Here is a 15,278-nt window from a genome sequence, read left to right on the forward strand (position 1 = left end):
TTTTGACAGACGCAGATTCAATAATAAACTTAAGTGCTACTTTACATTTATATTCCTTTCATTAGCACGAGTGCCCCACATCAGCTTTTGATTCCAGTTTTAGTTGCAACATGAGAGATTTGAAATTCCAAGCCCACCAGACTTAAATAAATATAGATACCTTTCCAAATTGATTTTAGGCTACGTAAGTTAAGAATCACAACTAACACACATATTGGCTTGGTAAACAAGATGCAGCATTCAGCAGACATATTCTTTCAAGAAAAAAATAGCTTCAATGGGATGATGACATAATACAATAGCATAGATCCAATGAATGAATTCCTTCCCCTCAGAAAGAGAACCCTTGCAAACAGAATGATAGGTTTCTACCACACCCTCGAAGAAAAGACAATGGTTAACAACTCTGAATATGGTGCATCCACATCAGGCATGAATCTTTGACTATGATTTACATGAACAATAATGATCTACTACCCTGAATTAGAAACACAGTATATCAGAAGAAGGTCAAATGACATTTCAGAAGATGTCCAAGCTTATTGATGACTGGTGAAACAAGCTAATATAGAAAGAATTTCTAAGCTTAGCATATTTGATACTCACATGTCATGTGTCCAAAATCGGCGAGGATCTACAGCAAACAAGTACACCAAAACACCAACTATTACACTAACAACTGCAACAATGAGAAAAGCAACCCTCCATCCAGCAATACCAAAAATGACTTCACCAGATAATAATACTGCACAGAGGCCCCCAACTGAAGAGCCTATATTTCCTGTCAATTGCAGCCATCCAAATGCAGAGCCACGGTCAACATCACTGGTTGAATCAGCCACCATAGATTGGATTGCAGGAATCACAATTGCCAGCCCTATCCCATTCAATGCTCTTGATATTGCCACCTGTTGTAAACAAAAATGCCAGAAAATTCAAAGAAAGTGGGGGAAAATCTGCAAACCCAAGACTGTGACAAGAGATCGAGTTTAAATGCCTAAAACCCAATGAGATTATGTAACAAAGCTGCACAACATTGAAGTCTCTCCCATACTACATTAAGACATCTATCTCAAAACTTTCAACAACTAAAGTTACCTTTATATGTGCAAAGCTCAACACCTTGCTTTAATTGCTACTGCTATGAAAGGAGATACACAGGCTTCAGGGACCCTAGCTTTATGGCATTCCAGCATACACTATCCCAGAGAACACTTGCAGGCAGGAAATTGTAAAACCCCCAGAAACATGAGGAAGAAGAACAGAAACAATTGACTAGTCAAGGAAGTCTCAAAAAGGGGAGTGTCTTTTGCTTGTAGAGTGGATGAATTCTCGTTTTTGAAGTCTAAGACTGTTTTGCATCAGAGAAGATGGCTGATTGCTATGGCAGCCAACCAAGCCAATAGATATGGACCTTCTCCGATCCAAACAAATCAACAAGCCACACCATCCACATAGGACAATTCAGCACGTCCACAATGCAACAATCCCCGACATAAACAATATTTGTGTTTAGTCTCTTTCTTGCTTTGAAGTTTAAACAACATTCACGATACTTTCCCTTACATGGACAACACTTGATTAGAATATAGTCAACCGAATATTTTTGGAAACACCACCATGATTTGGGACGAAAGATGACCTATCTACATGATTTGACAGCAACCTGCATAGCCACCTACCTTTAGCCTTTCACACTAAAGATATACAAGGCTCCATATGGGCTATTTTCATAATGATTCGCAGCATTTGGAATCGCTTGTAAAGATAAGGTTCTATGTACCTTTGCCACAGGTAGAGCTGATCAAAGGAGGACTAGCTTCATCAGACCCTCCTATTTTCTCAACAGACTCTTGGCGTATAGCTGCCTGGCATTTAGTGGGAACATGATGGCAGATGGGTGTTGGTTCACATGAGGAGCCCTTGCTACCTCATTCTTATGTCCTCACAGAAACCCTGCCAAGCAGTATCACCGGTTACATTTTCTGGATCCATAGCTGCCTTGATGAGGAGTTTTCAGGCTGTAAATAGCTGTCTACACCTGCCTGCTGCTGCTAGAGGTGTTATTTAACCAGCTGCAGTCTTGCATTCTTACTGGTCCAGGCATCTTATTGATTGGACAAAGTGGTTTTCTACTTTGCCAAGCTGCTGCCATCTCATTTACTGCTGTCTGGGCTGCTCAAGTCAGTTAATGAAGTTCTGTTCTTCACAATGTATTACTTGCTAGTGGTGCTGGTCTTTCACAGCTTGCTGCTGCAATTTGATACTCCATTGCTGCATATGGCTCCATTTCACCTTGGTGAGGAGATATTGCCTCATGGCAAGGTGTTGCAGCCTGCATTTTTTGCCTCGACTTACTTTTTAGCTCTAATTTTAGTGCAGCTCCCAATTATCATGACATCTTGAGAACATTAACTAGGCCAACAGCAAGCACACTTTACAAAATCTGATTTTACAAAGTCACATTTAGACCCAAGTCATTGTTATTATTACACCTTTGACTTTGACTATGGTAGAAGCAAGCTTTGTCCACACTTCCACTGCTTTCCGCAACCTACACACATGCACTAGAACAAAATCCTATAAGCTCATAAAGAGAAAAGATCAGGCTCTAGAGTTAAGCCGATCCCATAAGGCCGCACAATCCATCAATGATCTAACGATGGGATCCTCCATTGGACAGGGAATAGGGTAGGTAACAAACTCCCAAAGATCGAAAGTATCAAAGATACACTCCACTTTACACAATCAAAGAGAATAGTTGGAACCATCAAGCCAGTCTTCTTTGGGCAAAGCACCTATATCAAGGGTGCCATGAATGGCATATGAAGGCCAACAAAACAGGCCTTCTATGAAACATGGAGAAAATGGGGAGGAGAGTTTTCTGAGCAAGGGCTAGGGAACCTCCATTTGTCGTGTGAACTGGCACGAAAATCTCTCCGTCTCTCAGAGGAAGGAACAGAGAGAGCCTCCTTTAAGTCTGCAAAGAACTGATGATAAGACATCTTCGTATATACCTGCAAACTCCCACAAAAAATTGTATTTGGCTATGGACAACCCCAAAATAGGAGGAATCAGCTACAGGATGCAGAGATCTCAATGTAGAAGGTCCGCCCGAGGAAAGTAAGCTGTCGTCTGCCAAGAAATAGCTGTAAGAAACACAAAACGCTGTAGAAGATCAAATTGCCTAATGGTAGAAGCAGTTGCCAGGCCAAGGGAACTATCGCCTGCATGCAGAAGCCTCCATTTTCAGTAAAATGCTGACGAGACATTGTCAGCTGGCACTATAGGTCACCTCCACACTAGGACAATCAACTGGTGGTAGAAGGAGGACGCCTGGCACAAAAAACTGACACCTAGATGCCAGATGATATCACCTCTAGACAAATACTCCGCAAAAGGTTGCATTTGCAGCAAGGATGGCCTCCATTCGAAGAATCAAGTACTCTGTGTCTCCCTCAAACAATGATACCATGCTTTGATACCATGTGAGAGAGCATAACGGAAGAAGAAACTCGGACAGAAAGGAAGAGAGAGAGAGACAATTTGCAAGAGAAGAAGAAAAGAAACTTGCACTAAACAAGGAACAAATGCCGAATACAGAAGGACTGATCAATCCCTACATGTAGCCCACACCATCAGTGAGTGCACCAAATCAGGCTAAGGATGATGGCAACACCAAAGACGAAGAAAGATGACGGAGTGTGCACCTGCTAGAGAGGAAGAAAACTAAATGAGATGATCTTCCAAGTTTGGGATGGGCAGGCTATAAATAGCCATAAATTCCCTAAACTCGCCGACCTGCTGCAATAAATGTCAAAAATGCTGGCCGACCAGCATTTAATGCTGGTCGCACTAGAAAAATGCCAAAAAAAAAATGACAAGTGGCCACAAAAAAATCCAACTGGTAGGGACAATGTCCGACAAGTGTGGACAGCCTAGGAAATGCAGAAACTACCCATGGAAAACACATCGAAACCCGACAAACAAAAGAAATGCACCAAAACAGCCACTTTAGAATGAGTAGCCTCCCCCATCAAAACACATGGCAGACCTGTCAGAGCTCCAACATTCCTCGTCTAAGTCAAACTGAGGCTCACACGCAAGAGATGACAAGGCACGACAAACATGACTGCTAGCAGAGGCTGCCTTCAAATGAGGCTACCGATGTTGCTTGCCCCGAATGCAACTAGGGCATAAGGTTGTGATGGGGGGAACTCTAAAAGCCCCTCCACCAACTTCTTCCAAGATGCTTGTCAAATGGAATCAAAATTCATGTGCCCAAAATGGGCATGCCAAATTAGCCAAAGCCCGTGTGAAGATGTGCTACAAGGTAGTGAGCTTATAGAGCCCACCCTCCTAAGTACCTATCCAAAGCACAACAACCATAGAGGATTCTTCAATAGTGACTACATCTTAGGTGAAGACCACTTGAATCCTAAGTTGTGTCAAACCATGAACAGATAAGCACCATCCTTGGTGTTTGGCTTTAAACGAAGGATATCTGCCAATACTTCTCTTTGGGATAAGTGGTTTTCCAACAATGTGGGCACCTCAGCTTTGACTTCTTCACATCCTTCTTGTCATCTTGCTCCTTTTTCTTGGCATTCGTATTGTCCTCCTTATTGTCAGAAGTAGATGCAGTGATGGAAGCATAAGAAACTACTGCAATAGACTATTGAACACAAGAGAGAGAGAAAAGAGAAAAGAGAACCACTGCAAGAGAACTCACAAGAAAAGAGATGCTCATGAAATGGAATCCATATACCAAGACATGAGACAGTACAGATGCAATGTGAGTCCCCGATTGGGGGGCACTGGCACTTGCTCCCTCTCCCCAAGAGCTGTCAGGTGATGAATGAATGTGGAGGGAGCCTGAGAATATATAGGCCAAATAAATGCCATAAAATATGACTGGTCGGCCAGCATTTAATGCTGACCGACTGGCTACAAATAATGCCAAATCATCACAATAAATGCTGGCAAATAAAATGCCTAAAATATCTCTAGTGCCCAGCTTGTTGTACCACATGCACAAACTCACCCATGAATTGACTAATTTGCTAACACTTATTGCCCCCTTATGAACCTATAGTAATAGTTTTAGTAAGAGCCGGAGTCACCCACTGGCTGTGAAGAAAACTGTGGAGTCACTACTAGGGTTTGCACTGAGGAAACACAGAGTGTACGACCACAACAGACACACAACAATACAGACATAGAAGTGTAAAACTCAAAACCTAAACTAAAAGAGTGTACAGAATACTCAAGGGTAGAGACACACACGTGTAAAACTCAAACCCTAAACTAAAAGAGTATACATAAGCATACTCAAGGGCATAGTAGTAGAGTGTCATAGTGTGACGTCCACCAAAGATAGATCCCAAGTGCTATAACCACCAGCCGGAGATGAGAGAGTGCTAAATAATGAAGGGTGCTAGGTTGGTCACCAAAACATATAGCAGTCGGAGGCTGAAATCTGGTAAACACAACAGTGTACCACCAAAGAAGGCTGAAAACTAGTCACCCAAAGCAAAGAATTGTCAGACGACGACAAGTGAGGTGTTTGCCGATGTAGGCGGCCTATTAGACAACACAAACACAGGTACTGCACCAGTCGCCTGGTGAGAGAGATAGTAGCAACCTGTCGCCTAGCACCAAATGCTGAAAACGTAGACTGATCAGGTGATATGATGTCACAACACATAGAGACCTCCAAACAACACAGCAATGGCTAGAAACAGGCCCCCTAGGGTTGGATAGTGATGCGCTGCAGTCGATGATGACTAGACAGCCAACGATAGGTGGCTAATGGCTGAAATCTGTACAGTAGAGTAAGAAACCTGCACAAAAGGATGAAGACTGTGTTGAGCTAAAAATACATTAGCCTGCTTAAACAGCCCCAAAACGCCCTTGATTAAAGAAGAAACCTTATTATTTTAAAAAGAAATACCATCCTAGACAATTGCTCTGTCCTACATGCAAAACCTTAATTTGGCTGACCCAAACTTTCTATAAATAGGCATGCAGCCCACCACTCTCCCTCAATCTCGTTTTTGCACGTTTCAGGGAGCTATATCTTTGCTTGCTAACACCCCGTTCATGGAGGACATCGTGGTCAAAGCTTCCCACCACAGTCTACATCAATCCGACGCCTGATTTCAGCCTCTTCCACTTGTCATCTACCTCCTAGAGCTATCACCATCATCAAGAAGCTTGCATTTGCTGCTATTAGGGTCTTCACACACTATCGCGATCATCTGCATCCAATCACCCTCAGTAGGAGCTATCACCATCATCATCCTGCTTGCGTCTGCAATCAATCTCTCTCCTCCAGCAGTCATCATCAACATGTCATCAACATCTACATTGTCACCATCAATTTCCACCTATCACCCAACATCAATCAGCTTGCATTTGCCTATTTTGCACAATCACCAGGTTTTCCCTCTCCTTTGCAATTTGTGTTTGCTACATATTCTCTCTCCTACTGCATGTCTACATTAGATCCAACCTCTCTAGCTGCATTTGTTGTTGTTCGACACAGAGAGGCTGCGTTACTACGTTTTGGGATCTGTTTGGAGTACGACATAATCTCAAACTCATAACCTCCACCTTGATTTTAGAGATACAAAAGTTCGAGGTTCAATATTCACTGCATAGTGTGTTTGCTACATGAGCCCTGTATATTCAATAGTCATTCACTTCATTATTCATTACATTCACTGTCTTTGTTACCCTAACCCTAACTGTGCTCTGTGTTTATCAGTTTGTGCTTTGTCGTACGATTGTTTTTGTGTTTTGTGTTTAGAGCATTCCTTCACAAGGCATCAGAGCTAGGTACTCTCTGAGAAACCTTGGCCTTTGATATTTCTTCACATGGTATCAGAGCTAGGTACTCTCTGAGAAACCTTGGCCTTTGATCAGAGATCATCTAAAGGATTGGGCTAATGACAGAGAAAAGCATTGGATGGTGGAGGAATACCACCCGATGACAGAGAGTGCTGAAACCAACAAGACAATACATCTACTAATAACTAAGGCTAGCTATAAATAGCTAGAGAGGCTGAAAATTGGCCAAGTACATCATGATGATGGAAAAATTTGGTCAACCTGCATGTAGCGATAATTTGCCTAAGGAAATGCTGGTCACCCTGGTGTGGATAGTGTGAACACAACCTCAAGTCACTGAACAAAATGGATTGAGCTGGAAGTAATACTCAACCGGTGTGAACACGCTAAAACAGGCTGAAAACTGAAACGCACTCAAAGAAAGGGCTGAAATACAATCAGAGCTCCTCTATCTCCGTCAAACTAATGAAGCTCACAACCAGGATAAGACAATGGAACCATGAATAAATACAAGCTAACAACTCTAAGCCAACCAGTTGGCAAGAGAATCTAGAGCATCCCCAATGGCAAGAGGCCATGTAAAAGGAGCTTTAGAGCATTGACAGGAACGGAATCTGACCCTTGGCAGATTGTCCAAGCCACAAGAAGGTCATTGGGACAAAATGGATCTTTCATCCTAGATTGAAAGCTAATTGAAATTTGGATAAATACAAGACTCGCCCTGTAGTACAAGGATCTCAACACAAGAAAGGCATTGATTATAAAGAAACCTTTGCACCTACAACGTGATTAACTTCATTCCATTTGTTAGTTGCCTGTTCATCATGGATGGTCTATCTATCAGATGGATGTCAAAAGCGCCTTTCTAAATGATTATTTGAAGGACGAAGTTTATGTGAAGTAGCCTCCCGGGTTTACTATTCTTGACCACAAAGATAAGGTCTTTCATTTGTAGAAAGCCCTCTATGGCTAAAGCAAGCACTGTGTTCCTAGTTCCATAGAATGGATGAGTTTCTCAATTCTCATGGATACCATTCTACCTCTATGACCCAAACTTATACATCAAAACTACTTGGCAAAGGGTCAGCTACATTCTCATATATATTGATAATTGTTTAATCACTCACACAAATTCTAGTACTACAGCAGATATAAAGGCTAAACTCTGCACTACCTTTGAAATGACTGACCTTGGTCGGCTATCTTACTTCTTACACATGAAATGACTGACCTTGGTCGGCTATCTTACTTCTTACACATGAAGTTTGTCATGATGGGGATGGGATCTTTATATCCCAATAGAAATATGCCCTTCAGTTAATGGATCAGTATAGCACCAATTGGACACGGCCCATAGCCACACCATCAAATCCCACCGTGAAGCTATCTAAGGATCCTCATGGCCTTCTAATAAGCATACTTAATGCTCTGTGGTGGAAAAGCTCTTATAGTTGATTCATATCGGATTGCACGTTTCCGTGTGTTAAGATATGTTAAGTGTATCTATTCTTATGGCTTACATTTTGGTAAAGGTTTGATTTTGCAGGGTCACACTGACTTTCATTGGGCAAGAAATCCTAATACCTTGCGTTCCCATGGTGAAACAGAAAACAGTTGTTGCCTTGCACTATTAACGCTGAGAATCACGTTCTCTACAATTTTTTCTAAACAATTGCAAGTCCTATAATGCCTTGGTGGATTGTCCTTTAGATAGAATGAGATATTACTGGAAACTTTGAGCTTTGTCTAGAGAGAGAGTCAAATTTTTGAAACTCAAAATATGCAATCACGTAACATATGGTGCACAAGAAGATGCACTCCTTATGAGAGTTGATTGTAGATCATCTAAGTTGGTCAACTATTTCAGGTATTAAATCCAATTTGAAATATTTGGTTTCCCAAGTTGAAGGAAAATTTGGATCATGTGGGGTTGTTTTGCCAACTCTCTCAACTTGCATCTTGGTAGCCATAAAACACATGTTGGCAATAAAGGCCCTTGTGCCTTTTAATGTGCTCGGGTGTGAACACACCCTTAGCACGTGTACTTACACATATATATCTATCTAAAAACCTAAAGAGGTACACTCGTCATTGTACCAAAAAAATCATGCACACTCTCTACTCTGCTCTCTCTCACTCTCTGTCTCATTGCTGCTAACGAACACCGACTATCTCGATCTTCGTGCCTCCCGGTCACTACAAACTCGTATCAGGCCTCACACGTGGTGCACGCTTTCTAGAGTTGGCACCAATCGTCAGCATTCAGCAAGTGCAGGAGAGGTGTCACTGGTGAGGAGGAAGTGTTGCAAGGTTGCATGCGGTCAAGTGCGAGCAGGAGTCGCTAGCGGGCAGCAATCGGAAAATTTAACGGCCTGCAAGCAAACGCAGCATGCCTAACGGGACCAGTCGACAAGCAAGTGTGTCCAATGGGTGATAGCTCACAGGCGGCAAGCAACGTGTAGCTGCGCGATGCGTCAGGCAGCTGATGTGTTGCCAGTCGGACAGGATACGGTGGGCAACAAGACTACGTGGCATGCATGGCGGGCAACAGTGCTGCGACGAACGCGTCAAATGGGGCGACCAGGGGGGCACTGACGGCGCGACCAGTCGCGGACAACGACCAGCCGGCGACCTGCACAGGGCCAACGGGACCCCCCCCCCCCCCCCGGGGTCACATCTTTCAGGTTTTTTTTTAAATCTCTTTTATCCCTTTTTTCCCTCTGACAGGGTTTAACGCGTGGAGACACAACCAATCTTGGCCTGAAAATTTGGGGCTTTTCCCAGATTTGGGGATTGTGATGCAGGACAAGACAATTTGTCTTAGAAATTGCAGGAATTTGTGACATTTTGTCTCCGAAATTTGGGCCTTTTCATATACATGCGGCTGAAATGTACCCAATTTCTCGACATTGATGTACATTGGACCTCGTGCAATTTGGGGCTTTTGCTGTTTGGGCAAAATTTGTGTGCCATTTAGTCATTTTATGTACATGCAGGCTTAATTCCATGCAATTTGGGCATCTAGTACTTAGAAAATTTTGGGGGTTTTGCCGAAATTGCTCTATTTTGGCAAAAATGGCATGTTCTATACATGTCAGAGACAATGCAAATGTGCGGTTGATGCTTTGAGAACAAAAATTTTGGGGCTTTTGACCGTGCATGTCAAATTTCATGCCCGTGGGTACATGTACAACAGAAATTGCAGCTAAAATTTGGGACTTCTCATGTAATGCGATACATTTGCCCTTGGAACAGCTGTAATCAGTTATGGAATGTTGTAGCACATGGTTTGGTGCTTCTGAAAATTTCATTACAAATCTGAAATCTCTGCTTCTACGTGGTCATTTATTGCTAGTTCGTACTTGTTTGTACCTTGGTCACTTGTGTGACAGTTTGGGCCTGCATTTGCTGAATTTTTTGTCACATTTGGGCTGAAAATCATGGCTGGCAGCAGTGACAGCAGTAATCTCATGCACATAAAGAAGCTTGAAGGAGCACATAACTTTGCAGTCTGGCCAAAACAATGCTACAATATCCTTTTGCAAAAGAAGCAAGTGAAGCCGATTAAAACCAAAGGGGCAAAGCTCGCAAACATGGAATTGGAAGATTGGGATGAGTTAAATGAGCTTGCACGCTCAACTATCGAGCTATCGATTTCTAATGCCTTGTTGTTCAACATTGAAGGTTTGGATTCTGCACATGCTATATGGACGACTGGAAGAACTGTATGCACAAAAGAGTGCCACAAGTAAAGTGTATTGGCTGAAAAAGCTTATGGATTTGCGTATGAAAGAGGGTACAACAATGTCTACTCACTTGAGTGAGTTTAACTCCATTTTCAGCCAGCTGGTTGCCTTGAAGTTCTTGATTGATGAAGAATTTAAGGCTACGTTCTTGCTTTGCACTCTTCCAGAGAGTTGGGATATATTCAGGACTGCTATGAGCAATTCTAATGCGATTCTTTTGTATGCTGATGTAGAGAATGCTCTACTCATGGAAGAAATAAATCGGCAGAACAATGCATCCAGTAAGTCTTCTAGTGCTTTGCATACTAGGGGCGGATCACAGCGGAAAAGCAAATTTGATAGCAAGGGACGCAGTAAATCACGTGGCAAAGATGTTGAATGCTATCATTGTGGCAAGAAGGGTCACTTTAAACGTGACTACTACAAATGGAAGAAAGAGAAAGGAAAGGACAAGAAGACAGATGATAGCAAGGAAGAGAAGAAAGAGGGTCAACCTAAGAAGAGCAGTGTTGGGAATGAGGTACTCTTTGTCTCTTCACACTTTGGTGCACATGCTTTAGTTGCAGATACACATGATGACATGCATACCTGGATTCTCAATTCAGGTGCTTCCTTTCATATCACCCCTCATCATGAGTGGTTCTCTGCCTATACAAGGGGTCGACATGGTGTTGTCCATCTTGGGGACAACTATGCATGTGACATTGCAGGTATTGGCAGTGTGCAGTTGCAATTTCAGCATGGCTCTCTCTTCACATTTCACCATGTACGGCATGTATGTCAACTCGAGAAGAGCTTGATTAGCACAAGGCAACTAGATGATGAAGAATTTCATACCTACCACCTTTGGTGATGAAAAATAGAAGACTTGTAAGGGATCTAGAGTGATTGCCAAGGGCTGTAAAAGTGATACCTTGTATCCTCTCCATGTATCTAGTGTGAGTGATCATATTGTTGCCGTGACCCAGCCGCCAAGTGTTTCTTTGCGCATGGCCGGTTGGGACACATAGTCAAACTGGAATGAAAGTGCTTTCTCATTTGGGTTACTTGCCTTGTCTTCGTTATGCTGATTTTGAGCATTGTGATCATTGTGTTTATGGTAAACATGCACAGACGTCTCATAAGTCTCTTTCGCTGAAATCTTCTCCTCTAGAGTTAGTATTTACACTGAGAAGACTTGGTATTGCTTGAAACTTGCTCTCCAGATATATATTCATTGTTGTGTTATGTTACAATGAGTTACAATGAGAGCCTTATATAGGCAAACTCAGAGGGGCAAAAACTTTTTCCCGCGAAAGCTTTGAGCGGGGGGAATCTTATAAAGTTACATTGATGCCTTAAGGCGGAAACAAAGAAATAGGCTTTGCAAAAAGGAAAAGGAATATTGTACAACATGTCTGAGTGGCCTTATCAGGGTGGTTTTTGTAAAAGTAAATCCACCACAGTATTTTGGATTTCTGGCACATGCTCAAATGTGACATCCAGAGCATCAAAGAATAATGACCACCGAAGTAACCTTTTGTTCCATATTTCATTGGGTGCCTTTTTGGTTAAGTAGCCTGGTACATGTTTTAAATCAGTTCTGATGGTGAAAGGAACAAATTCCACAAAGAACCTAAAAGCTTTAATGGCTTTAATAATTGCAAGGATTTCTCTTTGGTAAGAATGATAGTTCTTCTGATAGGTGAGAAGATCCCGGAAGCATATCTACATGGGTACAGTGTTGTAGGTTCTTGTTTTTCTTCACAAAGACAAGCTCCCCACCTTGAGTCGGATGCATTCGTATATAGGATAAGCGGATGACCAGAGGGCAATCTTAAAGGGGGAAGATTGCTAACTAGACTTTTAATATGTTATACAACCAAAGTATGAATGTGTTCCCTCTGAAACTTATCTTTCCTTAATAGGGGATATAGATCCTTTGTATATGTGGCAATGTTGGGTGCGGATGAATTTACCGAATTTAGGCAACCGAGAAATTGCTATAATTATTTTACTGAGGTTAGGATATCTGGTATATCCACAAGTTTTTTCAAGACATGATCTTGAAGTTTGATTTGTCCCTGAGTTATTTCAATGCCAAGAACATCAATTGAAGTTTGGAGCATAAGGGATTTAGTAGGTGATAGGACCATTTCAGCAGCTTCTACTACAGTGGCAACCTGAGTTAGATGATGTAGGTGATCTTGAATAGTTTCTGAAAACACCAAAATATCATCTATATATGTTAAACAAAAAGAAAATTTGCCAAAAATCGCATCTGTCCACTCTTAAAATTTAGTGGGTGCAACCTTGATACCAAAGGAAAAAACTGTCCATTGGTAGTGTCCGTGTGGGATACAAAAAGCTGTTTATACCTGTCTTCCTCTTTTAATGGTAGTTGCTAAAAGCCGGATTTAAGATCAAACTTGCTAAAAACATTGGCATTTTTAATTCTCTTGAGCAGTAGATCCTTCAGAGGGATAGGGTGACCATGGCCTATAAGATATTTGTTTAGAGGTTTGTAATTGATGACCATCCTCTTTTTGTAGCGTTTCTGCTCCGAATGCTTGTTGACATAAAATGCCTGACAAGCCCAAGGGAAAGTTGTAGGTTCAATCAACCCTTTTTTTTAGTAAGGACTGTATTTCCTCTTTACAAAGCATTAGATCTTCTTCTTTCATGCCTTGGTGAACAGCTTTTGTTGGTATAGCATTTGGATGGATGGGTAGAGAAATAGCATATTTTTATCTTTTTTCTTTATACCTTATGGGGTCCTCATGCATGAACTGCTGAAGTCTGTCCTTTATATTTTTTATTTGCTCTTCATGCTTCTTTATCTCTTGCTTTATCCAAAAATCTCTTACAATTGTTTTGTCCTGTCCAGTGGTCGCAGCGATTGAGTAGATTATTCTACCAATCCGAGGGAGTAGAGATAGCTCTACCTTTTTGTTCTTATAGGTGATACCAAATTTATTTGACCAGAAAGTGTATGGAACAAGATGCTGTAGGATATCAGTACCAATCAAAAGGCCATACCTCATTTGCCTCATGAGCTGGATTTCAATGGGCACTTTAATTTTGTCAAAATGAAGATATGTCTGTGTAACATGAATAAGAGTAATCTTCTTATTATTTGAGAGCTCCACTATAATAGGTGTAGTGGCTTTTATGCAATGGTGAGACTTGATCCTGTGTCAACTAAAGCATCTACATTCAAAGAAAACTGTGGCATGTTCTTGACCTGAATACATACCCTGGGAATGGGTCCGCCAGTATCTAGGGCATTTACTTTGAATGTTCGTTCGTTGTGTAATCTGATTTGATTCATTGGAGTTGTAGGAGAAGGCCTTCCTTGAGAAGTAGAAGGTAAGTCTTGTAATTCCCTTAAGATGTCAATTGTACCTTTGGCTAGTTCTTTCTGACTAGAAAGGATTCTCTTGTATACCTTGCATAATGACCGGACTTCTTGTTGCATTTGAGTAAATGCTTTGAGCATTTCTTCACCGACGTGCTGAGTGGCATTGGTTATCAGTGTCAAGGACTGTAACAACTGGGATGAAGTTCTTGGTTGATGCATGCTTTCCAGCTTGTGTGGAATGAACATGTTTGCCTGATTCTTAGTTTCTGGAGTCAAAGTACCTGGTTTAGGCAAATCATAAGGGTTAGAGAAAAACTCTTTTCTTATTTTATCCTTATTCTTTTTGGTTTTGGAAGAGGATGTATCAGTGTCGGAAGTGTCTGATGATTCAGAGGAATCACACTTCTTTTGTTTTCCTTTTAAATATTTTTGAAACCCATTTTTGGGGTAGGAACTGAAGGGGCTGAAGCCATAAATTTTTGTTTCTTATCTCCTGGGAAATAAGATTTGTGAGCATTTACTGGATGAAATTTGGATGGCATGATTGTATCATCATCCGAAACTTCTGTTGCATCAAAAACAGTATCTTCTGATGTGTCTTTTTCCTCGGGCTCTTCTTCCTCAGCTGTATGCCAAGAATGGGAAGAACTAGATGTAGAAGCTTCTGATTCACATGATTCTGTCTCAGTAACAGAATCAATGTCGTACTCACTGTCATAAGAGTATTCAGTGTCTGAATAACTGTCATATGAATAACAGCTATCATAATGAATCTGATATTGCATCATATTGACATTGGCGACATTTGCTTGCTCTTTCTTCTTTGGGCATTTGTTAGCCAGATGAGGACTTCCACAAATGAAACATTTCAAGTTCCTTTCTTTTTTTACTCATTCATATGCTCTTGTTTATATATTGTCTTTCCTTTTGAGTGTTTGTATAACTTTCTTGAATGCTTTGAGTATCTCGGCCTTGTATCATCTTGTTTGTTGAAAAACGATTTAGCATGAGCATAAGTTCTGTGATACCTGGAAGGATGGCGATGTCTGTGATGCCGATATTTCTACCTTGATACATTGTCACAATTGCATTTGTCACAGCCAAAATCCATATTAAACTTACATGCCTGCTTGCAGATGGATTAGGGAAACCTTTGATTCAACTGAGTCATTTTCTGGTGGTGACAAACTTCTTTTACTGTTTGTTCGATGGTTTGAATGATCCGTCCCACCCTGTCTGTAAAGTCTCTATTTTGTGCTTTCATTTTCTGTTTGCAATAAAATGGAATGGACTCTGGGAAGGAGCAAACAAGGTGTTTCTTCATGGCATTATCATGAGCT

The 15,278-nt window shown here is 41.4% G+C and overlaps 1 protein-coding gene across 2 annotated transcripts in view; it reads right to left on the minus strand.

The window, feature by feature from the left end:
* LOC148035585 (uncharacterized) overlaps window positions 1-15,278 on the minus strand; it is a 41,756-nt gene that overhangs the window by 13,684 nt on the left and 12,794 nt on the right. For both annotated transcript variants that reach the window (XM_087677546.1, XM_087677548.1), the window contains exon 2: window positions 607-908. In XM_087677546.1, coding sequence (XP_087533672.1) covers window positions 607-908 — 302 coding nt within the window. The remainder of the gene's footprint in view (window positions 1-606; window positions 909-15,278) is intronic.

The sequence above is a fragment of the Lygodium microphyllum genome, chromosome 5 (genome assembly GCF_053477565.2).
Source record: "Lygodium microphyllum isolate KBCC chromosome 5, Lygodium_microphyllum_v1.1.10, whole genome shotgun sequence".
Lineage (NCBI taxonomy): Eukaryota > Viridiplantae > Streptophyta > Polypodiopsida > Schizaeales > Lygodiaceae > Lygodium > Lygodium microphyllum.